The sequence below is a fragment of the Ursus americanus genome, chromosome 26, assembly GCF_024610735.1.
Source record: "Ursus americanus isolate L20-20 chromosome 26, mUrsAme1.1.p, whole genome shotgun sequence".
NCBI lineage: Eukaryota > Metazoa > Chordata > Mammalia > Carnivora > Ursidae > Ursus > Ursus americanus.
Window position 1 is genome coordinate 16,008,270 of NC_142152.1, and position 27,349 is coordinate 16,035,618.

The 27,349-nt window shown below is 49.9% G+C and overlaps 1 protein-coding gene across 1 annotated transcript in view; it reads right to left on the reverse strand.

Annotated features, from left to right (window-relative positions):
- Positions 1–27,349, reverse strand: part of SLC8A3 (solute carrier family 8 member A3) — a 138,511-nt gene that overhangs the window by 110,240 nt on the left and 922 nt on the right. Inside the window, 1 exon segment of the mRNA XM_045807929.2 lies at positions 6,929–8,774. Coding sequence (XP_045663885.2) covers positions 6,929–8,712 — 1,784 coding nt within the window. The 5' untranslated portion in view covers positions 8,713–8,774.

A 27,349-nucleotide genomic window follows, 5' to 3' on the forward strand; every position in this document is an offset into this window, starting at 1 on the left:
AAAGCACCAACCAAAGAACCCACAGCAGAACACTGTCTGTATCACATGTAACTGGCTCGTGGACCCCAACCACCAAGCGGTTATCGGACTGGGCTCTCACAGGGACAGGTGAACCAGGCCATGTCCATGCATGCTGACTCTTAGCTGGAGGGGGTCAGGGTGCTGCCACAGCCATGGCTGAACTCAAATATATACACATACCTAGTGGTGATTCCGTTTCCAGAAAAACAAATTCTCCATGAAGAATAAGTTCCACCTTCAACTTTATCTTCATTTCTGTGTGTCCAGGTAATTTCCTACTTGGGTACCTGGTACGTGGTAGGGATTGGAATATAATTCCTATGAATGGTAACTATCATGGCCCCTGAGAATGTTTACCTAGTGCTTTCCTTCGTGGTCATTCGGCAAAACCCTCAAAGCCTTTGATTCCTGCAAAAATGCTTCTGGACCTGTGCAGAATTTAAATACGGGGATTTTGCTCTATTTGCAGATCAAGGAGTTCTCTCCCTCCAACGGTCAGTTATATACAATTGACTCTATTGCCAGGGCTTTCTATTGTTTCTGGAAGCACAACTTAGTTTCTCTTTTAAAAAACAAGAAAACAAGATCTCAATTTAGCAGAAAACTGTAGCTCTAAACTCTGCTACCTTCCTCATGGGACCATCACAGCCAAAGGGCAGAGAAGACATTGGGGCTCACATACCACCCAGAAACACCTGAGAAGCTGAGGAAAGGCTGCACAACAAGAAAGTCCTCCCCACTCATCCACCTGGCTTTGTCCCTTGCTATCATTCTTGTGAATGAACAAGGAAACTTTGACCTAAAGAACCAGAAGAATCAAGACAACAGGGCAGGCTCTCCATCAGGATACCTTTATCACTATTGCCTGCAGCCCAACTAGCTTCTCTCCAAGAAGGAAAGCCTTTGAGGATAAGACTGCTTCGTCTCCTGCCTGGCCAGTCACGTGATCATCTCCAATCACAATGTTCCTTCCTCCTCAAACCAACCTAACGGTCTCCTTGCTGGAATCTCCAACCCTGCACCACTGAGCTGTCTCATACCGGAAGGCAAGCTGGTGTGAGAAGAGCAGGGGTGCGCATGCTGGATGTAGGAGCTCTGATCAAGTCGGGTAGAGTTCCAGAATGCTGACTGATCCAAGGTTGCCAGGAGATAACTGCCACCTCTAAAACAAATTAACCAGGAAGGTTCTGGACTTGTGGAGATTTTTATAGACGTGTCAAGTTTACATAGACTTGGGGTGCTTGATGGATCCCAGAACTGGAATATAACCTTCTTCGACATCACCTTTGATCATTTCAGTAATTATGATGAAAAAAATGATCAGGATGTAGGGGCTTTCTGGGCAAAATATCCAAAGCTTCTACTAAGAAGGCTACATACCCTTTCATCACTCCTGTGGGCCCAGAAGGGAAAGCACTATAGTTGAGCAACCCTATTTGAAATGTTCCATCGTACTGTTAAGTACTCCATTCCACAACTGGTTTAGCTATGGATTCCCTTCGTCAAGACTACTCCAAGCCACGTACGGAGCTCCATCCGTGATGAGTTCCACGAAGCCATGGGTCCTGGTAACCGACTGTTTATCTAAAGCTGGACAGAGATCTCGTTACTGGAATTCAGGCACTGTCGGCAGAAGGGAAGTGAAAGGGAGGGATGCCAGCTGAGGGAGTATGATCGTGACCTCCACCCTACTCCTACCCTCACTAACCTTGCAGCTTGTGACTTTTCTCAAGCACAAGGAGGGCATTCTAGGGGCAAATAATCTCCCTGATGGCAAAGGAAGAGACTGTCCAAACACCCTGCTGAGCCAAAGAAAAAGAAAAGGCCTACTGTGTTTTAGTTAAATTGGAGAAGGTGCAAATTGTGTCCAGGAGCACTCCAGATTTTGATGGAAAGATTCCCTGGGGTGGAAACTTTACAGAGAAAGCACACCTGGAAGAGAATGGCCTGCAGAATTTCGAAAGAATGTCATTATTTCATGGAACAAGGTCTTGTCTACAATTTACCAGCACTGCCTACCAGATACCCCAGTTACACTTGTCACACCTTTTCTCAGGAAGAGATCACAAAGATAGGGTTTTTTTTCCTATGGGCTCAATAGTTTTCTTCCTGAACAGTCTCAAGGTGAACCAAGGAGATTAAAAATAGTCCATAATATGTTATTATTGTAAGTTAAGATATTAGTCACGTAATACTGTTGGATTTGTACTTTCCGAGCATCTTTCACCGGAGAATTTCTATACGCTTTCCAAAGTTAACATTGTTCTGATGGATAAAAATAAGGAAGTCCAAACTGGGAGGGGGAGACATTAAATCAGTAGGCTCTAAAAACACCTCACCAGCTCTAACTTTCTATCCTATCTAGCTGTGTGATATTGGACAAGTCACTTTCCCTCTCTGAATCTCAGCTTCATAATTTATAAAAGTGGGAGGTCAGATACTTTCGGGCTTTAACATTCTAATTTTGTGGGAAATTATGAGGCCCAGCTAATACTCTGTTCTTCTTCAAAGGAGGCTGATGCCATTTAATTATACTGGATCTTGGCATTTGCCTATTTGACATCGGTGATTCTGACTATTCTCAGAAACCCAAAGGTCCATGAGCTGCAATATTCTGTTGTTCTGCAGAAACACGCCGTGAGCCTGGGATACGGGAGCAGACGCATGTTTAGTGAGTGAGGTTAACGTGCCGGCAGCGTGCCTACATATCTCCATGAGGTTTTGCTACTGTTTGCGGGAGGCTCAAAGGCCGTAATTCTAAGGATGTACTGTAGTGGTAGTCAAAAGGTGGGGATTCTTCTAGATCATGAAGATGTCAATAGGATCTCTCTCAAATGTCAAGCATTTATTATAACGTGGGATTAAGGGCGCCACGCACCCACCCCCACTACGTCTGTTTCACTACTCTGTCCTCAGCGAAGGTTGCTTTAGAAACTTCAGTGGTGTCAAACACACAGCAGAGAGCTTTCATGTCCCTTTTACTGAGCTTATCTCAACCAGAACACTTCTCCCAGGTGTTTTGATTTGTCTCCATACCTAGTATCCTCTTCACCGGAGAAGATCCTTGAGAGCTGAAATGCCAGCCTGTCCTATTCACTTATGTATCTGCAGTCCCCAGGAATGTATCTGGTATGTGGCAGACATTGAATAGATGTTTGTTGAATGACCAAGCACCTTTGCTGCACGGGCACGTGCCAAGGGTGCATTTTCCTCATATTTGTCTGTAGTACTTGTCACTCCCCTGCAGGAGAGAGAGCATAATTCCTGTCATGCCAACAGAATATCTGGGGCTTGGACAGGTGAAATGACTTGCTCGAGTTACACAGTTGGTGAGTGACACATTCACATCTGTTTGTCAGACTTCAAAGTTCCTGGTTTTCTATCCTACCGCGGTGCTAAGGACATCTTCGAACAAGTAAAGCATAAACTCAAACGAGTGAATTCACAACCCAATAGTATTGGCAGAGCATAGGCCTGGCTTCAACCTGAATAGGTTTTTAGAAGAGTGTATTGAGGGCAGCATTGCTGGTGCTCGCGGGCTTGGTAGGCAAAGAAAGTTATGCAGAGAGGGAAGGATTGGAAGGTAGAACTGCTCCAGCCTCACCCAGCTTCCGACCAGGTACCCTGAGGGTTTCAGTTTCAGTTTCCAGATTGGCGCTGCGATTAGCAAGGTCTCGGGATAGGAGCTGGGTTCTAGCTAAGTTGGAATTGCAAGCTGGAACTGGAAAGCAAGCCTTTTTTTTTTTTAATAATAATATATTTTTTATTATATTATGTTAGTCACCATACAGCACATCCCTGGTTTTTGATGTAAAGTTCCATGATTCATTAGTTGCATATAATACCCAGTGCACCATGCAATACGTGCCCTCCTTACTACCCATCACCAGCCTATCCCATTCCCCCACCCCCCTCCCCTCTGAGGCCCTCAGTTTGTGGAAAGCAAGCCTTCTTGATTCAGTTAAGCAAGTCATTTGAAAAGCCACTTTCCATCCCGGGTCTCATGCTTTGGCCAAGAGATTTAGAGCATTTCAACTCTGAGATGGGACCAACAGCATCAGGAGCTTGTTAGAAATGCAGAATCTTGGGCCCTACTCCCGACCTTTTGAATTGTAATCTGCATTTTAGCAACCTTCCTGGATGGTTCAGAAGCACTCCTCTAGACGATATTCTAAGGTCTTCTCTGGCTCTAATATGTTAGGGGTCTGGATTAGGAATCTTCATGGTAACCCCAAAACTAGCATGTTTATTCATTAGGGTCACATAGAGATCCAAGTAGCCCAATCACCTCAACAGTGTCTTCTGAAGAATATTGTTAATTCATTGGTATTATTATTAATGGCCTCATTTACTAAGCACACACCATATACAAACAGCACTGCACACGGGATCTTGAATCATCATGACAGCCTTGCAAGAGAAATATTATCCCTATGTTACCCATGAGGAAATAATCTCATAAATCGATAACATTTCCCCCGACTACCTGGTTAAATCAGAACTAGAGCCAGAATCTTCGCCCGGAGTACTTACAGCCCGTGCTTTTTCTGCTACATCACACTGCCTCTGGTTGTAAAAGGACAATATAAAGGATCAAGGGTAGGGCTGCGATGTGAAGACAGACTACTAGCAGGTTAAGGACTCATTCTTCTGCAATGAAGAAAACCAAAAAGGTAAGTCTAAAGTCTACTGAAGTCTAGAAAATAACACGAAGGAATAGCTGGTGACGTAGCTGGTCCCCCAAACCCTGGAAGAGCTGGACCCGACTCGCTAACGTGCAGAGCTTGACCTACGCTTAAAACCAGTATCAGAAGTGGTCATTCATAAGCCCATTTACACCAAGATGTTATTCAGATGGAAAACAAATAGGTTTGAGGAAGGGCTAGTCATGCTCAGGGATCCAAAGTGCATAATGGATTGTTCATGGGACAAAGAAATGGGGTGCCGAGCCTCTGATCTGTCAAAGATGACTCTTCAGTGCCTTTGGCAGATAGGTACCGAACTGGAGAAACCACTAGCCCGTCAGATCACAGCCAATGTGGTAGTCTTGATGTCCTTTAATGCCCGACAATAACCTCTTATCTATTGACTGACGTCGCCATAAACATGAGAGTTTGCACGGAGTTTGTCTTCCCGGTGGGGGCCTGTCCCTCATTTGTATGTATAAACTCTCTCTCCAGAGCACATAGAAATGGGACAGAATTCTCTAGAAGGCACAGGTTTTTACTTGGGCTAACGAATGATTATCCCTCCCAGCGAAATGACTAACAGAGCTAATGAATCAATTTGTCAATGCCCATTCACTTCAGGAGACAATATCCCTGTTCCATCTTTGGCTAGTGCAAATGGGACCTATGCTGAGTGCCTCTATCTATGGTTCAGAAAATCCTGGAGCAGGGAGGAACTGCAAAAGGATTCGACCCTGCCTCCAGGCAAGGAAAGTATTGTTGTTCCCACTTTGCAGGTCAGACAGTTGAGTTCTCCAAGCCGAGACTAAGCGTCTTGCCCAGAGTCACATTATTAGGAAGGGATTGCAGGAGGACGAAAGAGAGTCCCCTGGGTGGCTCACTCAGCTCTGCTGTCAGCACCATCCAACCCCTTTGGAGCCCCGCCCCCTGCCTGGGCCTGGAGGAAGCACTTCTATGACCCCTCTCCCTCAGTCCTATGGGCTCCCCTCCCCGTTTGCTCCGTCCTTCACTCTCCTACATGTGGTATGTTTCCATTTTCCACTCAAAGTGTCCTTAGCAGGGTCTTGGAGCAGTTTGACATCCCCCCTTCCTAGATGCCCCTTTTGTCCTTCATGCCCCCTCCTGCTACTGCTTCTTTCTTGTGGACATGAGCAGGAATTCAGAGACAAGTTTCCCCCTTCTCGGCCTCCCTGGAAAGTCTGGTCTCCCATAACCTGCAAATCCTGGGGAAAGTCATTCTGTTTCTTTTTCAAAGCTATCCATCTGAGAAAAACAAAAACAAAACAAAACACACCCCCAGAACACCTAGTACAAGAAGGTTCAATGGGGAGAGCCCCTACAGTGCTCAAGGTCATGGAAGTGCAGTACCCACCGTGTCTGAAGGGTAATGGGCCACTAGCCTGAGAAGTATTCTGGGAGAATTCCAGACTGTGAAAAGAGATGACCACACTGAAGATGTATTTTCTCCCCCAATTCCTAAGACGTGCCTCCTAGATTGCTTAGCCAGATTTTGGAGCTCACGCCTGGGACCAAAGACAGGTGGCCACTGCTCTGGGAGTTCTGCTTCTGCAAGATGCCACCAGTACCCAAGCTATACTGACTCATCTCACCCAGCCTGGGCGAGTCTCATACCATAAAACAGCCTACAGCATTTACAGAGATTGCCAAATTTCAACCAACCTTGCAATTTCCAAATTGAAGGAGAGATGCCTGAAGTCTGGTCATACAATACAACCGCAATATGGCCCTGGGGGCAAAAAAGCCAAGGCCACTTGCTTCCCCGAGCATGCCCTTGATTGGGCTGGCGCTGCCTCAGAATGGAAAGGATCAGTCTCAAGGCTCATTTGGGCCTTTGGCATGAGGAGAGGAGGAAGGAGAGACCCAACCCGTCTCCTAGCTCCTGCTTAGTCACAAGAATTCTCCTAAATCTGACATCAAAACTTCTGTCGCCCCACACCTCCACCGGCCATCATTCTGAGTTCCAGTGGATGGAATGTTCTGCGTCCTTAGCTCCTGCCACAGGATTCCCTGCCCAGAGACAACTGAAAGTGAAAAAACGGAAGGAAGGTTTGGAAACGGAACCCACCAGGGGTGCCTGCTGATCCCGCACACCTGTGCTGGGACCCAGGTTTGACATTACCGCGGTATGAGGAAGAATCGTAAGGACAGAAAGAGATGGCAAGGGACGCAGGGGGCTAGAATATGGAAAGGTTACTTACACAGTTTCATCATTCTTGAACTCCAGCTCCCCGTATGTGTCTTCAAAATCCTCGCCACCACCCTTGGCTGTCCCCTCTACGGTCCTAAAGGGGACGATTACTGTGCCCCGGGCACCTGATGTCCGCAGAACCTTGACCTCCAGGACACCAATACTCTCACTGACACGAAGAGTGTCACATTCAAAAGTGAAGATGCCCGCGTGGTCATCATCCAGGATGGTGACCGTGGCCACGTAAGGGGACGCCAGGATGGCCCGAGGCACTGGCAGATTGTTGAGTACGAGGGGAGGCATCCCCTCCTCCGGCGGCTGCTCCTCTATGCGGACGTTGCTCAGCCTCACAAAGAAGTGTTCATCCTCCTCAAAAATGTCGTCATCGATGATACCCACCGAGAACTCCTTCTGGGTCTCTCCTGGCTTCAGAACCACAGTGCCCTCTGTGAACTCATAGTCAGCCCCTGCATTGGCAGAGCCGTCCTCTGTTTTGTAGTCCACGTACACGGTCTTGGACATGTCCCCCCCTTTCCTCACCACGGTCAGGAGTACAGCCCCGCAGTTCTCCAGGCACTGGTAAGAGCACGGGTCGAAGAAGACCTTCGAGACGAAGTCCTCAGGCTCACTGGTGTGCACCTCGTTTATGCTGGAGGCCTTTTTGGCTTGTTCTGCCGCGTGCCTCTTCAGGATATTGCCCGCGCCGGTCATCATACGGGTAGCCTGGATCCGGTAGAAGGCACGACTCTTCTGTTGGTGGGAAAGAGCATAGTAATTGGCCATCTCTACCAGCTGATCTAAGTCCTTCTCTGGGTGCTTTTGCTTCAGATCCTTGAGAATCCGGATCATCTCCCTGCGGGACTCATCTACTTCCTTCCCTTCCAGGGGCACCAGGTGCCCATCCAGGAAGTGGGAATTCATCATTTTCCCGTCCATCTCAATGCCCTTGGGGTGGTCGCCCTCTGTCTCTATGATGATCGCTCGGTGTTTGTCTGTGCGGTACTTTTTGTGCATGTATTTGTAGAAGAGCAGTCGCCTATCTGCCACCCAGGCCAGAAGGACACACACTGGAAAGAAGGAGAGAGTGAGAAGGCCTTCCCAAACCTGAACCACCCCAGGGGAGAAGACGGCCAGGATCATATAGAGCCAGATGTAAGCAAAGATGCTCCAAGCAGCAGTGATGAGGAAGACTCGCAGGTGCTTGATCTTGCGCGCCTCTCCGTCGGGGATCACGTAGACGCAGATGCCGATGATGATGAACATGTTAAAGGCTGCACTACCTACGATGGTAGAAGGTCCCAGATCGCCAGCAATGAACCCATGACCACACACCTCGATTAAAGAGAGAAGGATCTCAGGAGCAGAGGAACCCAAGGCCATCAGGGTCAGGTTGGAGACAGTCTCGTTCCAGATCCGAATCGTCGTCGTGCTGGTCTCTCCATTGGGCTTTTTGATAGTCACCTCTCTCTCTTGAGAAGTGATGACTTCGATAGATGCCATAAAGCGGTCAGCAATGATGGACACCCCAAGGAACATGTATATTAGGGCCACAAAATAGACAATGACCCTGGCAATCTTGTCCCCAAGGGAAGGGTTCTCCGGATACCAGATTGGTAGGATGACGCCCTCCTTGCAGTCCGATGATTCTGAACAGGACTCATTGTTCTGCCCTGTGCTGGGCACCTCCCCTGAGCCACCAGCCTCTGCCCGAAGACCATTCAGGAAGAGCACGAAAGTAATCAGCCCAAAATGGAGGAAGGCAGAGGTGAGAGGCTGCAACCTTAACCACGCCATACACGAGATTTAGCCGCTGGCTTCCACTGCAGCACCAATGGTCCTCCCGACAGGCCAGAGACCTAGAAAAGACCAGAGAGGCAGGGAAAGGCATGAGAAAAAGGCGGACAGCAAACGGCAGGTTCCCACCAATACAAATTGATGTTTCACCTTGAGCGACATATTGCACTAACATATGGGGCAGTCTCTCACTTGGAAAAAAAGATGTCAATGGGAGGCACAAATAGCGGCTCTGTCCGCAGGACCATCTGGTGGAGACTCAGCTGAAGAATGGCTTAAAAGAGCTGGGAATACTGGTGATGAAAACATAAGTGATACTTTCCAGTCCTGTCTCCAAACCCTGCTGTTATCTGTGAGAGTTCTCAAGAATCAACTGAAAAGAGGCCAAGCATGACCTGAATCTTCATCCCTTGTCGTGTTTCTAGGGTTTTCGGGCTTCCTTACCCCCACTGTTTTCATACTCAAGAATTCTGTATCACGTACGTGTGCAAGAGTACGTACGGAGTGGAACTTTTTTCACGGGCTACTCCCCCGAAATAGAACACATTGCTCTGCACACAACTCAGCCCGCCTGGGAAAAACTGCTTCCCCAAACACAAAACTTCTCCAGGCAAGCTGTAATGTTGACATTTCTTGGGAAATCAAGAGGGTGGACAGTGTGGTGGACGCTACCTGCGGGATAGCTAAACTGAGGCCCCTGTAAGCTGTGCGCCAGCCCCAGTCCACGGCCGCCCTAACACTCCAGCAAAACAGGCTATGGGACCGTTGAGACATTCAGTTACAGGAAGATGAAAATCAGCCAGCCACTCAAATTCCAAACCCAGATGCTGAAAGGGCCAAGTAATAGAAATCACTATTCATAAAACATGCAAGTGGCTCTCAAACACCTTTTTTTAAAGTGTAGACAAGATTTGGGGGTGAAATGCAGCCCCATCTGCTGGCCTCAAACCACTAAGAGGTGAGCATGAATTCAGGAGAATGGGAAGAAATTCCTCGGAAACTATGAATTCATCTTTCCACTCACTGCCTCATTCAGATGCAATGAGGATGCAAATAACCACGCCATAGCTTTCAAAAAAAAGAAAGAAAGAAAGAAAGAAAGAAAGAAAGAAAGAAAGAAAGAAAGAAAGAAAGAAAGAAAGAAAAAGAAAGAAAAAGGAAAGAAAAGCTATTTGCCCATTTTCCACATCTGCTACAGCCCTGCGGGGCACCATTAGTAAAAGAAGAATGCTAATTTCATCTGTACAGCACCTTACAGGGTTCCAGGTCCTGTCCCCTGTCTCCACTGCTTCCCATCTCAGAAAATGGCACCTCCCTCCACCCAGTTACTCATGCTCGGCAAAGGGTGGTCGTCTGTAGGCCTCCCTTTTGCTCCTGTTCCTTGTCTATCCAGCACCGAAGCCTAGACTCTCCCCCCATCTCTACCAGTACCGTCACAGCTGCCATTACCCCTCACTTCATGAATCTCCTGCAGTGACCTCCTCCCTGAACTCCCCATTCCAGTTCCTGCCACTTCATTTCCTTATACAGCAGCAGTCACCTTTTCTAAAAACCCCAAACCTACACTATCACTTCCCTATTTGAAGCCCTTCAGTAGATTCCTCTTATTCTTTTTTTTTAATATTTTATTTATTTATTTGACACAGAGAGAGAGAGTACAAGCAGGGGGAGGGGCAGGAAGAGGCAGAGGGAGAAGCAGGCTCCCCGTTGAGCAGGGAGCCCAATGTGGGACTCAATCCCAGGACCCTGGGATCATGACCTGAGCCGAAGGCAGATGCTTAACCAACTGAGCCACCCAGGTGTCCTGATTCCCCTTATTCTTAATATAAAAACTCTTTACCGTGACCTACAAAGTCTCAGATAAGCTACCTTCTTTCTCCTCCTTTTATCTTCTGCCCCTCTCCCTCTTACCACACTTCAACAACAACGGCCTTCATATCAGGCTCTGGAAATAACCAAGTTATTTCCCACCTCAGGACCTATGCACATGACACCTTCCACGTATGCCTGAAATGACTCTTTTTGGTACCCACACTCTTAGCAATGCTTTGGATCTCAGCTTAAGTGTCACTGTCCCAGGAAAAATTACCCTCAGTCCTTAAGATGGTCAACTTTCTCTGTTATGCCCTCTCAACACACTCTACTTTTCCTTCATAGCATTTTTAAAACTTTTGAAATTACATGTTTATTTATGGGATTATATAATTAATGTCAAGCTCAGCCATTAAACTATGAATGAAAACAAGGCAAAGTCTCTGTTTATTCTGTTTATCGTGGTATCCTAAGTAGTCAATTAGTAAGTGCTCAAAAAATGTATGTTTTTGGAATAAATAAATATAGTCACTAAGGAACCTTCTTCAGTGCTATCGACTGAATTGTGTCCCCCTCCCCTCAACTCATATGTTGAAACCCTAGGCCCCAGTGTGACTATATTGGGAGATAGGGCTTTTAGGAGATAATTAAAGTTAAATGAGGGCATAAGAGTGGGTCCTACTCTGATAAGATTGATGGCTTTATAAGAAGAGGAAGAGAGAGAGCAGTCTCTCCCCACCACATGGTGAGAAAGTGGCCATTGGCAAGCGAGGAAGAGAGCTCTCACCAGAAATTGAATTGGCCAGCCCCTTGATCTCAGACATTCCAGCCTCCAGGACTGTGAGAAAATAAATGTCTATTGTTTAAGCCACGCAGTCTATGGCATTGTTATGGCCGCCTGAGCTGACTAATACACTCAGACATCAGCCTTCTTTAAAGCCACTTTATGACCCGAATTAATAGCCATTTGCTTCAGAAAAAAAAATAGAGAGCTCTCATAGACAAATCCTGACTAGATTTTAGAGGCTATGTATGACCTCTTGAAATCCCCAAGGCTTGTAGTCACAGAGAAATTCCCTTCAGGACACAGGACACCCAGGTGCACACTGTAATCATGAAGGCCTCCCTTCCAAAGAGCTCCATGGATTAACTTGGTTTCATATTCCCCACCACGGCAGCCAAGTGCTGAGGCCCACATTCCCCTTAGTCCAGGTACTGGGGGTCATCACAGCAGGGCTCGGGGCTTTGACACTCAGAAAAGAAGAGGTTATGAGGTTGATGGCGGAAGAGTGGGGCAGCTGAAGCTGTTCCGAACTCATGTTCAGAGGTTGAAGGTCTCTCATAATCTGCGATGTACACAGAGACCCCCCTGCCGTCACAGGTTTGGCCCTCACCCACCCCAGAGAAATGTGGACAGAGAAGGATCTTGGTCCCTTGCCTTGACCTCTGAAAACCCTCCATTTTGTGGATTCTGAGAAGCCCTCTGCAGCAGGAGACGGAAGGTGGGCACAGCTGCAGCAGCCCTTTGATCAAGAGCCAACGTGGTGACGGTGACAGTGGCGGCAGCTGCGTGGGCCGGCCAACCTGAAGGGGCGGGGCTAGCCACAGGTTAAGGGAGAGGGCTGGCTTTCGGAAGTCAACGGACATGGAAGCTTCGGAAGTAGAGTCGTCCTGATCAACAGAAGACAAGGGCTCCCACGTATCCTATGAAGCAGGAGAATTAGGAAGATCGTGGTCTGTGCTCTCCTAGGTCTTGCAGACACCTTTGACAATGGGTTTTTGTAGGGACTCTGCTGTCGTGTGGTCAGAATTGGGGGCTGCTTTAGATAGACACGGAGAAAAGTGAACTGAAGGAAAAGATGACCGAAAACAAGGGAGGCAGGTGGCTAGGAAGTGCCTGCACCAAGTTCTTGGAATTGAAGGTGGAAAATGGCCTGTGAATTCCCAGTTGTTCCTTCTGGTCCTGCCAGGCAATGGCTTCTGCCTGAGATATTAGGGGGAGAGTGGACACTGCTGGTGACCCAGCCAATGGTCACTTCTCTGTGCTGTTACCCCAGCCCCAGACACAACTGAGGCAGATCTCAACCTACTGGGGATCCACCCCAGCTCCTTAGAGACCCAAATGATCTTCTGTGGTTCTTAATCAACCCTAGCGTACTCAGGGATATGACTCAGCTTGAGAACCCTGACACCACCCCCAAATAACGAAGATATTAACAATAGTCACCAACACATATAAGTGCTTAGTGTGTGCATAACACTAAATACTTCCTCACTTAATTTTCACAACGATCCTATGAGATTAGTACTATTTTTATCCCTGTTTTACATTTCGGGAAACTAAGTCTTAATTAAGTCATTTAATCAAAGTATAAAGCAAGGAAGTAGGAGAGCCGGAACTCACATGCAGATGACATAAAATTTATGGTTTAACCATTCCATTTTACTAAGATGTCCCACTTTATCGTAAAATGTCCATGGCCCCCTCTCAGCTTCCAGTTCTCTGTATACTCAGAAATCATAGGACTGACCCAGCCACCCAGACAGGAGAGACTAACCATTTGGTAGAGCTGCCTGGTCTCCAGGCTTCCTGGGGTGTCCTAGCTGCCTGATGCAGTCTCCCACCTGAATATTCTCCTTCCCATCATTTCAGTTTGACAAAATTTGCAAAAGCCAGTGGTTTGCCAGGCTTGGTACTAGATTTTCGACGGGCAAAATGAAAAGTAAGACACAGGCTTTGCCGTCAAAGGTACAATCCAGCAGGGGTGGATAGCTGCACTGATAGGCACTTTTACTCTAGGAAGTGAGGGTATAGGCTGAATGTTGGAACATGAGGAGGGCACTGAGCCAGCTTGGGGATTCAGGGAGGCGTTCTGAAGGAACTGATCCTTGAAACAAGTCTTCAAGCACGAGTGAGCTTTAGTCAAGAAGAAGAAGGAAGGAAGGAAGGAAGGATGGAAGGAAGGAAGGAGGAGGGTGGAAGGAAAGAAGGGAGGGAGAGAAGGAGGGAGGGAAGGAGGGAGAGGGAAGGGGAGGGGAAGGGAAAGGAAGGAAAGGGAGGGGAAGGGAAGAAGGAAGAGGGACATTTGAGTCAAAGAGGATAGCCCAAGCAATGACATGGAGATGTGGAAAAGCCTGCTGTGTGCTTGGGATTACAAGGAATTCAGTGTGAGGCAGGAGGCGGGAAGATGAGTGTCCAGAAGACTGGACATGTAGGGAGGACTCCGTTCATGGCAAGTCTTACGTGCCAGGCTGAGAAGATGGACTGCATCTGAAGGGCAGTGAAAAGCCAATGATAGGATTCTAAACAGGAGAAGGACATGGTCTGATTTGGACTTCAGAAAAACCAATTTGGTTAACGGGTTTAAGATGGCTGTAAGAGGAACAGGACCAGAGGAAGATCAGTGAGACATCTCTTGGAAACAGAACAGATACAGATACAGAGCACGGGCCTGGGGTATTTCTGGGTATGATGACCCTCTGTCCCCATGTCACGTTCCTCCTCCCCAACCGAACCCATGCCCCGGCTCAGCCCACGGCTTCTCAACCCCTTCCTGGATTATTTTCCAGACACCCCCAGGGCCATCTGCAAGGTGTCTCTGTCCTCGGCAGTGGCTCCTGACATCTTTTAATATCACTGGCAAATTTAATTAAAGTCACTGTTCCTCTGCTCTTCCAGATCATTAATAAAACAGTGCCACCAGGCCAGACTGAGCAAATCTGCCTCCTGCTACGCCCTCCACCTTCTCCAATGGGAACACTGCTCCGGGCCTGTTACCAGCCTGGGGAGCGTCGTCCTGCTCTGCTTCTAAATCTGGGCCCCTGCACAGGCGTCACGGCCAATCTATGTTCAAGTTTTCGGCGCAGCCAGGCTGCACTGGATGCCACATGTCCGTGGAGGGCGAGAGCACTGCCTCTTCTCCCGCGCTTCCCTAGAGGGACGAGAGTCGAGAGTCGGTGCGGAGTCCTCTCTCTGTAGCAGTGCTCCCCAGACTCGCAGGAGCGACACCCCTCGCACTCTTAGAGTAGGAAAGATGTGCCCTCGGCCGCTTAGGTGGTTTGACTGTCACAACAGGAACTTGGGTCCAAGGAAGAAAACATAACGATGCTGGATTTTATGAGTGATTATCTCCTTGCATCTTGATAGTGAATGACGGAGATGCTTTATCATCATGCTCTGTTTTGCAGATAAGCTCATTTGAGCTCATAAAGATTGAGTAATTTGCCTGAAATCGCAGTGAGTACGGAGAAAGGGAAGCATCTGAGTACTGGCAGCACGACTGTGGGGCACCTGGCGTCAGCCCCTGGCTTGGTCTGTGAGCTTGGGGCCCCCTTTGAGCACGGGCCCAGGAAGGACGGCGTGAGCCCCGGTCTGGGTGTGCCACTCTCACCACCAGCTTGGCGGCTCTCCGTACTCAAAGGCAGCCTAGGGCGGTGAGGGAGCCCCAAATTTGAAAGCAGGATGTAAGAACTTGTTTCACGAGCTGTAAGAATTTAAAGAGTCCGTGAACCTCTCAGGGGATTAGCTTCCTCGTCCAGAAAACTCACGTCAGGTTGGATGCTCTCCCTGGGTCCTTTGAGACAGAGATGCTCTGACTGCAAGCAGGCCTGTCTCCAAAGACAAGGAACTGAAGGGACACATGCAAGTGCGCTTGGCCCGCAGCAGCGTGAGAAATAGGCACGGAACTCAGACTCCCACGGAGCCCTCTGAGCAGAAGACGGTAGGTTAAGGGAGGACGGTAGGAAAACGGGGCTCAAGAAAAAGTCAAGGAGATTCTAGCTTCTGGACTTGCCAAATGCACATTGGATCCAATCCATTTTTCAAACAACTGCTCTTTGAATGCCCATCCCGGGCCAAGCGCTGTGCTGGGGGTTGGGAGTAGGGCCTCGAACGAGCTACGCCACATCCTCAGCCTTACAGAGTTTCTCTTCTGATAAGGGATAGAGACAAATAAGGAATTACAGGGATCACTGAGGACAATGATGTCACGGGGAGTCCTCTCTTTTTCTGGTGCTGCTCTCGGCTCTCGGGCTGGTCCCTGCGCCGTTGCTGCTGACCATGTGGGCTGCGGCTGCAGTGCAGCCTGGCCTTGTAACATAGAGAATCTTGCAGTAGTGCGTGATGTGGCATTTTACCGTTCTTGCTTCTCCGGCCTCACGAGATCGTCATATTCGCCTTCCCTAGAAGTCCCTCAAATTCTTAATGACTTCCAAACCGCAACATAACCTCATGGAACCCTGCTGACGTTCTCCTGGGCACTACCACACCAGCAGAGGGAGCCCCCTGGGCAGTGCAGGGGGGCAGCAGCCTTCGTCTCCTCGCGCCTTATATAAACCATTTTTAAAATGACAGCAAAAACAATAATCGTATCTATGCATCAAGTACCTACTGTATGGCCAGCATTGCATTAAGCACTTTTATGGCTGCTATTTAATAGCTAAGCACCCACAGTGAGACAAGTATTATTATCTGTGTTAGAAATGAGGGGACTCGGGCTCAAAGATTAATAACCACCCAAAGGCTACCAGATGAGAAGGAGCACAGCTGGGCTATGAAATTTGGTATGTCAACTGCCAAAGTCTGCTTTCCCAACCTCAAGGGATGAAAGGGAGGGTGGAAGAGGAGGGTAGGAATCTGGAGCCCTTTTGTCAAGAACCTAGGGCCTCAGAAAGCTCCACCTCCTTTGGAAAGCCTGCCCTGACAATGCCCTCTTCCTCCACCTCCAAAACGCCTGTCGCTCCCCTGCGTTCCTCGAACACTCTGACCACCACGGAAGCACTTGACACTGACCTGGTCTTACATGTTCACGTGTCCGTCTTCTACACTTCTGGAAACTCCCTGGGGGATCTCAACTCAGTATTGGGCAGCTTTATTTTTTTATCTTTTATTTTTTTAGGACAAGAGGTCACACTAGTGGAACTCTCTTGATAGGGCTAAGAGGTTCGACCTGACCTCTGATATCCTCCCTGCCTCTAAAATTCTATGAACTCCAAGGCTCGTTGATTCTCTGACTCTACGGTTTACCAGACTCTGTGGAAGTCAGAGGATTTGGGGCCTCTGCCAGCCCCTGACAGATCTAGGGAGACACCAACAATGAGAGTGGGCCAGAGAGATAGGCAGAGAAGCTCTGCCCACTGACGCTGTGCTCCTCCCACTGGAGCTAAGGCTGCGTCTGTCATCCCCCAAGCTGGAGGCTGGACCGGAGCTAGGACCACATGCTGGAGGCCGTGTGCACGCGACTAACTCTGGAGCTCTCAAAAACACCGACGCCTGGATCCTGGTCCAGATCTGTTTGGACTCTCTGGGAGTGTGCCCCAATATCTAGGTTTCTTAATTAAAAGTTCCTTACCTGATTTTAAGGTACAGTCAAGGTTGAAAATCCTGTGAGAGAAGAGAAGGGCTGCAGCCTGACTATGACACTGGCGTCTCAGGAATGCCAACCGTTAGAGACTTTCTTTGGCCAGGAGAAGAAGTCTCGGTGTGTAGTGAGCTGACTCACAATGGGTACCGAAAAGTCTTTCTACGTACAGGACAAATAGCCCACACTCCCGGACTCTCGCTTTCATACCTTGCCAAGGATATGCCTCCCCATACAAGCAGATTCCCCTTTGTCTCTCCCTAAACCTGCTGTCTGCTTGGTTTATAGCTTTACTGAGGAAATAGAGAAGATCCAGAGTTCCCTTATTTCCATAGGAAAATGACGCTACTCGTCCATTTGCAGCAGGACAGGTTTCTAGTTATTTTCCCTTCCAGCGACGAGAGCTTAAGTTGACTTGTCCACACTTTTCCTTTCAGTCTCTGAGTCTGTTCGTTCATGTGTTCATTCATTCGTGCATACACGCATTTGAATGAAACCCAGTCTATGCGTCACACATTGACTTTCACAGAATTATGGTGAGGAAGTTACTCTGATTTGTACCCACTTCATTTTTTGTGCACACTCAAAAAAAAAAAATTAAAAGTTCCTAGAGGGTAGGAATTTGTATCTGCTTGGTATTTCTGTAGCCCCAGTGTCTATCTCAGTGCCTGGCATATAGTAGTTACTCAGTATATATTTACTGAATGAATAGATACATTGAATAAATGGGCAAAAATAGAAGGCATAATATCCAGTGATTTCTCCCACGCTTGGCAGTGTTCAAATGGAGCATCCCATCTGTCAGGGATGCTGTGAGCAAGGTTTTTCAAGTTTGAGTAGTATGAACGAAAAATAATCCCCTTTGAGGAGCACCCACTTCACTGGAGAACAGTGACAGAAAACCAAATAATTACAACAAAACAAGTACTAGACGTGGAAGCGTGCGTGACGTGCCAAGAGAGCAGAGAGGAAGGCAGGCCGCGCGCTGTCTGCAATCGTCAGGGCCGGCTTCGCGAACCAGGCCATGCAGGATCTGAAGAATGAACAGGAGTTCACCGGGTGGAAGTCAGGGCATCTCAGACAAATAACAGAAAGCCTAGGCTCCCGAGCATGGCAGCCTGAATGAGCAGGGTCTGCTTCGAGAAGGGGGAGCAGCGTGGCTGAAGGAGAGGGCACTGGGCAGAAGCTGCGGAGGTAAGAGAGGAAAAGTTCGTGAAAGGCCTCGGACACCCAGCCAAGGACTTAGAGCCTTATCCTGGGGGCCACCGGGAGCCCCTGGCAGTGTTTCAATCACGGGAGGGGCAAGACTGATGTTTTTTCCTTTGGGTAGGAGACCTCGCGGGACGACCATCGGGAAGCCAGGTGGGTGAAGGAGAGCAGGGCAAGACTGGGAAGCAGGAAGACGGGTCTGTTGGCTCTCCCGGCATCTGAGTGCACGGGGACCGGGACCGGGACAGACACAGTGAGAGTGGGCCTGCGGTGGAAGATGTGGATTTGTGAGCTCTTTCAGAAGTAGCATCAACGGAGACCAACTGAAAACAGGGGACGATGGTGAAAGAAGAATAAAGAGGCACAGTCAGGACCAAACCGCATCAGAGGCGTTGGCTCTGCCACTGGCCCTGCGGAGTTGCTCCTGCGTCAGGGACCTCCAGGCCCACAGGCAAGGAATCCACACAAAACCCACTGAACTTGGATACATGTTTCGCTTTAAGGACGTCCCGTAACAAGTGAGGCCAGCGAGGGTTCTGGGCTCTCTGGAAAGAGAGCAGGAAGGCTCTAGAATTCAACCAGAACACCAGAGTGCTCCCCACGCTAGTCAACCTGATAGCTATCTGTTAATTCAATCGTGCAGACTGTGATAAGCTCTGGAGATATGGTGATGAAGCAGGTCGGGTCCCTGCCGTGGACCCGTGCACAGGAAAGCACACCAGATCCGTATCTTGACGTGAGCAAAGGGTCTGGGGATTTATGTGCACAGGCTGAGAGCATCACAGAGGCGGTGGACTTGGATTTCTCATGTCTGTCTCAAAGCAGCATGCAGCTTCACAGAAAAGAAAATGAACTCATGAACACACTGTCGCTCTGAAATACTGCTAGCTAGAACGATTAAAAGTATTTTCAAAAGATCCAAAATACTGAGAGGAACTCAAATCCTAGAGTGACTACAAGAAAGCCCGATTCTGCTCCTTGATTCATGAAAAAAGTATTTGTCCAGCACTTCCTAGGTGCCCATCATGGTTGTAGGTTTCACTTCTGCCCGGAAGTGTTCTCAAATGTATCGAGTGGCAATTAGGTGTCACAGTCTGTTCAAGCTACGGGAGATTCAATATTCTATCTCTCGCCTGGACTCCTGCAATAGTTGCCAATCTTGCCCCTTCTCTTGTAGTCTACGTTCCACAACACAGCCAAAAATGTCTTTTTTAAAAATCTAAATCGGACCCCGCCATCCCTGGCAACCTCCTCTCCCTGCACAACTCCTCACCCCCTTCCTGACTTCAGCTTCTAACTTCCTGCCCTTCACTCCCCCCACTCTGTTTTGCTGCCTGCATACCCCACTCTAGCTAAGGTGGCGTTCCCTGAAGTTTCTAGAACACACCAAGCACGCACCTGCCCTAGGACCTTTGCATTTACTGTTCTCTCTGCTTGGACCCCCCCTTACCCTAAAGATCCCCAGAGTCACTCTCTCATTTCATTCAGGTCTCAGAGGCCAGCTTCTTGGAGGCTTTCCTCCTTGTCTTCTCTGAAGGTGATCCCAGCCTCCCTGCCAGCGCTCTGGCCCACTGCTGTTCACTGTCTTTACAGCACATATCACTTACTGAAATCGTCATTGTTTCCGTCTGTCTGTCTACTGGTTTATCATAGACTATAAACCCCGCCGTAGCTGGAAACCTGTCCTTCTGGTTTACCTTCCTGCTCGGAGTATTTGCAGGGCCTTGACTGGTGCCTGGCAGAGCGAGTGTCATGTTTGCTGAGTGGATCTGTGTGGCCTCTGCAGGATTAAGTAATATGGGAAAGAGGCACGGGTGAGGGGGACTTCAAACTTCCCGGGAAGCCGGCAGGTAGAGTGGTAAATGGTTAAAGCCACGGACCTCAGAGAGCAGTCTGTTTCCTTCCTCCAAAGAACAAGAGCATTCAGTGTTTGGACAGCAGCCTTGAGGCTGTTTCTTTTTTTTTTTTTTTTAAGATTTTATTTATTTATTTGACAGAGATAGAGACAGCCAGCGAGAGAGGGAACACAAGCAGGGGGAGTGGGAGAGGAAGAAGCAGGCTCCCAGCGGAGGAGCCTGATGTGGGACTCGATCCCAGAACGCCTGGATCACGCCCTGAGCCGAAGGCAGACGCTTAACGACTGCGCCACCCAGGCGCCCCGAGGCTGTTTCTAAACAGGATTCCTTCTCTGCGCCATGGCCCCCTCACTGCACCTTAACCCACAGCGTGGGGCATAATAACGAGCAACATTTAGAGCGCATCGTTCATTCAACAAATCCTAAGCAGCACTACCTGCGAACCTTTCACAGAGGCCCCCACCCTCCCTCACCTGGCCTCCCGTGATCCTTTGTGAGGGTGCTCCTACGGCTGAAGAAACCGTGCGGCTCAGTTCAGTGCCAAGATCTCTCTGCCAATTACTAATGGAGCCAGAACCAAACCTTGGTCCTTCCAAGCCTGAAGGAGTGGCATTTCAGAACCGACCAAGAGAGCACGTCCCCTGCCAGGGCTGGGTCAAGGGAGTGAGAAGCTCAGGGCGGCCTGAGGGGGGATTGCTCCTGCCCCTCTCTGTTCCCCAGAGAAAGCCACCTGGGCTTGATCTCTCGGGGTTACCCCCAGAGAGCGGGCTGCCATCCCTCTGCCCGGCTGCCTACCCGTCAAGGCGAGGCGGGCGATGAGCTGCCTGTATGTACCTTTCCCTCGGCTCATTCTCCAGGAGCCTGATTTATTTTAATGCCACTTAATTTCTCTTAATTTTCCAATGTTGAAATGTGGAATTAAATCATATCATTGCCTGAATGGAGAACAAAGGGGCTCTGGCAAGCAGTCCAAGTCATCTTGCTGAACCACGACTGGGGGCTTTCTTGCACAGTCAGCTCTAGGGCACTCTGGGCCCTCCTGCGACAAGAGGGTGCCAGGGGCAGACTCGGAGGACTGGGGGTAGCTGTGTGCTCTCCTCGCGCCTCTAATGATTCCCCTAGGAGATGACTCCCCCATTAGTTCCTCCTGAGGGGCTGGAAGGCACAGACTCAACATGCTTCTTCCAGTCTCACCGGGGAGAGAGAACGCTGGTGTGGCAGGGGGTGGGCAGAGCCTCTGGAAAGAGGAGTCCCGCACAGACGCTCAACAGAGTCTGCGTGGCTCTAAATGTAGCCATCCCGGATGGAAAAGGGGGTGGGGAGCGCAGGAGCTGAGCTGAGCCCAGCCCGGCTGGGCTGGAGCATTTGGGGTCGAGAGCACTACTCGTCATTCTGTGAATGCCCTGCGGTGTGGTGGCGGGAGACTCCAGGGAGGAGTGCCAGCCTAGGGCCATCAGGGCACTCAACCGGCAGGGGGCACCATGTAGGCCACACATCCAGAGAGTTGAGTTGGCTGGTCATGCTGCTCTCTAGAAACCCAGTGTGATGACAGGCACAGCGGGGGCTTCGACTTGCAGCTGGAAGGTTCTGAAATGAAAGATACTGTTGGCACTAAAAGTAGTCTCAGGAGGACGCGGTCTATGGGGTGTGGAACGAGACTCACAGAATACAGAATTGTCAGGCCAGGGGGGTAGCTTAAAAGTCAACGCACCCAACAGCACCCTTTCTGATGGATAAGGTATTCAAGGCCCACAGAGCAGAAGTGGGTCTTGCCTGCAATCGTCAGATAAGAACTAAAACACAAACTTCTACAGTTCAGTGCTTCTTCTGTTATACCACATTGCCTGCTCCTAGTTTGATTTTTGACTCCACCGCTGGCCTCTTTTATGATAAATGGTACAGAGCCCCTTTCTTGACCTTGTTCCACCCACCTCAAAAGTGAGGTAGGTTATTCGTTTATCCCCTCCTTCATTTTTCACTGATAACCCACTGTGTTGCAGGCATCGCAGAGATGGTGGGAGAGAGAAAAAGCACTTGGTCCAAGAGGGGTGGCAAGCCACATGCAAAAACTGCATTTCAGTAAGTCCGAGGGCCTCATGAAAAACAGATACCATGTTATCAAAATTCAGAGGAAGGGACGGCTCTCCACTGCAGCTCCCGTCAGGAAGAGGCATTTGAACTGAACACTGAAGAACAGGCAGAGTTCTCGGTGAAAGGTAAACCGTGAGCAAAGGCACAGAAGAGGAAAGGACGAGTTCACTGAGGTGCCCACACAAGACCTGGAAGACAGGAACCTCAACACGCCGTGGTGAGCCAGGCCGCGGAGGGCTCCGAGGGCAGGCAGGTGGGCGGCTGCCCACCATGGGAGGCCCTTCTGGGTTTCTGTGTAGGAAAGCAACAGGCCCAGAAGGGTGTTTTGGGGGGGGGGGGATCTTGCAACAATCTTAAAAAGAGTTGAAGGACCAGGAGGTTAAAGCTGGAAGATGTTAGAAAGCTAATTTATAGAGTATGACAATCCTAGCAATGCTTGGTAGGGGTATGGTAAGGACTGAATGGGAAAATCAATGTAAAGCACTTTGCAACCGAGGAGCTCACAGGTGGTAAAGGCACAGACGTTGGCTGCTAGAACAACTATTACTGTTATCGGTACGATTTTGTAGGAGGTTATCGAATATACTCAGGTGCTAGGGGCAGGGACAGAGAAGGTGGGGAGGGACTCAGTGGGCATTAGCAATATTCAGAGATAAGGCAGAGGAGACAAAGAGGAACTTGGGGATTTTGAGCCAGGGTGACTGGAAGTGGGCTGATGCCATCAACAGAAAGTGGGAAGTCAACAAAAGAAGCTCCCAAGGACAAAGACGATGTCAGTTTAGTAGACACTCAGTTTGAGGAGCGGAGGTGACATCTTGTCGGAGATCTTGTGCAAGGCGTTGGAAACAAGACACTGGGCGTGGAGAGCGACAGTGACAGAGGAGTCGCGGTCACAGCACAAACCACGAGGGAGACGGCCGAGGGGCAGTGGAGAAGGGGACAGTGGGAGGGAGGGGAGACTCCTGGAGAGGAGGTGGAAGGGGGACGGCCTAGAGAGCTACGGGTCCTGGAGAGCCCAGTGTGGTGGGAGCCAAGAGGGGAAAGTCTTCGGGAGCTAATAGGCAATCTCACCTGGCGGTGGGGGACAGATCAGAAACCAGTTATTCCATTCAGGGGAATGAGAAGTCTTTGGTGGGTGATAGTTGGGCAGAAGGTGGAGAACAGTGGGAAAGCATGGGGCTAAACGAATGAGTGGTGACCAAACGGAGACAGCTGGTAACTCTCAAAGTTCAAGAGTTTGGTGAAAGCTGCATGAAAGGGAAGCATGAAGGGGTAGGAGTTGGACAAGGGGCATTCTTTTAGGCCACCGCCTGCTGAGCGTGCTTACGTGCTTACGGTGGAGGGAGGGGATCTGGGGCTGGAGGAGAAAGCACACGAGGCGGGCTGACGGAGGCAGAGCAGGGCTGGCCCCTGGGCCCTGTGCAGGAGGGGAAGGGAGATTTTTTTTACTCTGAGGCCAGGGCCAGGGAAGCACGAAGAACAAAGTGGGGAGGTCAGGGTGCAAAGGAAGAATGCTGACCAAGTTCACGCTGTTTGGCTTCATTCTCTAGGACGAGCATAGCGGTGCATGACCCTGAGGTCCTCTCCTCTCAAGTGCTTAGGAAATTACCACGGGGAAGCCAGGGCAAGATTACAGTTTCCAGTCCCACTTCCGGATCCAGACGCCACATGACCCAGTGCTCCTGCTGTACAACCAGGAAAGCACTATTGGTCATTCCAAGTATCAAAGCAGTAAATTTCATCCAGGATGAAATAGAGCTGTTGCCTTCATAGCCGGGATTCTGTACACCATATCCAAATACACTTGATTCTAGAATTAGCCTTTATTCACTCTCCATATTATCAAAAACTACACACTTACATACAAACACATGTGGTTCTTCCTACCTAAATGTCTTGCTCAATAGTGTCTATGGATCCAGATACGGATCTAAATCCACTCTTACCCTTCCAGGCTCCTTCTTGAGAGCTTCCCCAGGCCTCAGGGACTTCGGCTCTTTGGGGTTCACCTTGCTCTGCAGCTCAGTCGGCCAGGAGGTGTGTCTTACACCTGCTGGAGACACTTTTCCTTTTCCCTGAGGCACCCTGTCTAGTAGCACTCTAAACTAGTGCCCATTCGAAACACAGACAACCAAACACAAGCCAATCTCTTTAAAGAAAATGGTGGAATATCCTCCCAGAAGAGCAGCTCTGGTTTGTATGCTAAAACAGAAAGAGGAACCCATACCCCTCCCTCACAGGCCACCTAGAGGATGCCCTGGGCTTCCCCCACAGCCTCCCAGCTCCCCATCTCTGTCTCTCTCCCTATATTCCAGTCTCAACATACCTTCTCAAATGCACTTCAGTACAAACAACCTTCCTAAGCCCCCACTGGCAACAGTGAAAATCCTTAGCACGGAGTACAAGCCCCTAGAGTCCTCCAAACTTCACTCCTGGAATTGTACCCTCCATCTTCAGTCATTGGCCTTACCCGTGTTAGAACTTTGCATGTGGATTCCTTCCATCCTAACACTTTCTCCCAGCCCTGCCCTGCTTTCACCAAAGCCAAACCCTACCCATCCTCTCTTTCTGGGATTCACTGTCCCTAGACGTCTTCCTAAAGCCCCTGTAGAGAGGTGATCTCCCTACATGCGTCCACTGTACCTGGGATTTACCCTCCACTGAAAGGAATCACTGGTTGATTGTCCCTGCTGGAATGAATGTATGTTTATGACGAAAAGGACCACTCTATTTTATTTGCCTCTGTTCCTAGCAAATGCCTGGCAGAGAGGCTGTTGTTGAATATTATTGAATAAATAGCTGACTGAATGAATAAATGAATGCTTTTTCTTTTAGAGTCCAATATATGGCTGAGCCTCACCAAATATTTGATCCTCTAGGCAAAACAACCAGGCTGAATGAAAACGGGGTTACCCACTCTTCTTACCCGACCTTGGTAGCTTAAAGAGAAGCCAAGATGCGGGACACATTCCCCCAAATCCAGATTGTGAGCCGTGCCTGGACCATGCAGGCCAAGGCACAATGACCCCCACCACTACCCATGGACGATCCCGGCAACTATGCCCAGAGACTGTATAAGGGGCTGTCTGGCACAGGGACCGGGCAGGGATGCGGCAAGAGCGTTCTCCCTCAGCTTCAGGGTTCCAGCCTAGGAAGGAGCCTCAAGGAAGGAAACGGTTTTTACAGGGTCAGTTTGATAACCCTGTTCTCTCTTCTCTGACCAGGAGGCCACAGAAGGCAGTACAAGAGATGGCAAAGTGGAAATCAGAGGGGCAGGAACACAGAGGAGGGCTAACTTGGCCCTTCGAGTTCATTCTTCATTCAGCATTTACGGACTGGCTACTCTATGCCAGGCACAGTGCTAGGCCCTGTGGATACAATGTGAATAAACGACAGCTATGTTCTCTCCCTTCCTCCAGGTTACTGTCTAGAGGTGTGACTAGCATTACTCAATCACATAAGTAAATTGAATGTGCATCTTTAAACTATTTCAAAAATAATAGGTTCGGGTTATGAGTGTATAGAGGTTCTGGCCCATCAGAGATGGTATGGAAGGCGTCCTTGAGAAAGTAACCAATGACCTAAGAGCTGGAGGGAGAATAGGAGTACATTAGACAAGAATGGAGTTGGAGTTTAGGGGTGTTGGAAGAACAACAAAGCATTCCAAGTACAGAAACTGCATGAATAGCCTTTCCATCTCCATTAAGTTCAAGAACGACTTCGAGTTCAGTTCTGTAGCCTCCATCGTTTCTTCTCAACCCAATATGCATTATTTTATTTAAAGAAAGGGGCCAGGGAGTGGACGCGTGTGTGGAGACTGCGGAGAGGAATTGTAGGTGGCAATGTGAAGCTGGGGTGGTCAGCCCACAGCACGTCACCCTAAGCTCTGGGCGCAACCGTCCCCAGGTGAGGAGCTGCAAGGCATGAAAAGGCAGGTTCCTTTCAAACTTGCGAGCCCGCTAAAAAGAAGGGCCAGCAGGAGGCCAGCGCCCCTATAGAGTGCACGGATCCCCTATTTCAGGAAGAGAGCGGCGCAGCAGCTATATTTGAAAATCGAGGTAAACAAGAGCTCAGCTCAAGTGGATGGGGCCCAACAGCTGTGGAAGATTAATCACAGGCGGCTGCAAGTCACCAGGTCGCCAGAGGCCCGGAGGCTTCCCTTTCGGTGCCCCACCAGTAGGCCGGCTGCGAGCCCAGCACGTACTCACAACTCCCTCCGCTCGGGCTGTTTCTCGACCACCCGGGAGCTCCGAGCCTCGCGGCCGGCTGCAGCCTGCCTTTCTGAGAACCTGCCCCAATTTCAACCCTCTGCCCAGGAGACTGAACCAGCAAACAAACGGTCAGGGTTTTTTAGTCGCCAGAAACGATGAGCGAGTGAGTGAGTGAGAGACGGAGGGAGGGAGAGAGGCGGGCAGCAGGCGGGTAAATTTATGGCACTGCATTAAAGGCATTTGTTCTATTTAACCAGCCCCCCTCCACTCCCTCCGCGGTTAAAAATAAACCTCAATGAATAAAGACGAAAAACTGCTTTTCCCCCGAAGCATATCGCTTTCTTCTTCTCCCCAGCGGCTCGGGTCCTCGGGGCAGGTCAGGCGGGGTCTGCAGAGCAGCTTTAGCCTCTGGGCGCGTGCGTGCGTGTGTGTATGTGTGCGTGTGTATATGCGTGTGTGTGTGTGTGTGTGTGTGTGTGTGCGCGCGCGTGTGTGTGTGTTGGGGAGGGTGGCGGGGGTGGGTAGTTACACATCTCCCTTCTCTCCACCTGGCCGCGGCCCGCCCAGACCCCCGGGGTCCGGAGGGCCCTGGACTGGAGAAACCCTCCCTCTCCCCGCCCCCTTGGCCGCGGCGGGCCGGTGCGCCGGGGCTGCAGTTCCCGACCCGCGGCGGCGGAGTCCCGGGGTTGGGCGCGCGCGTGCGTGTGTGCACGCGGGCGCGCGCCTCGGGGTAAAGCGCTCCGCTCCTAGCCCCCGACCCCGGCGGGCACTCACAGCCCCGGGAGCACCGCACGGCCCGGCACCGCCAGCACACAGGCACACATGCAGCCGGCCCGCGCCGCAGCGTTCAGTCTCCCCGGTGCGCACCCGCCGCCCGAGCGCACACACACGCCCCGGCGTCTCGTTCTGCCCCCCCTCCCCCGCGATCCCCCCAGACACTCTGCCACCATGCCCACCCCCCAGCTCCGCAGACAAAACGTTCACTTTCCGAGGCACCCTCCCCCCACCTCTTGAGGCACTAAACCCACAGGAAGGCAGCTCGTCTGAATGATCTTGAGAAATAACTTAATTAACACCAGCATTCACAAGCGGGAACCCT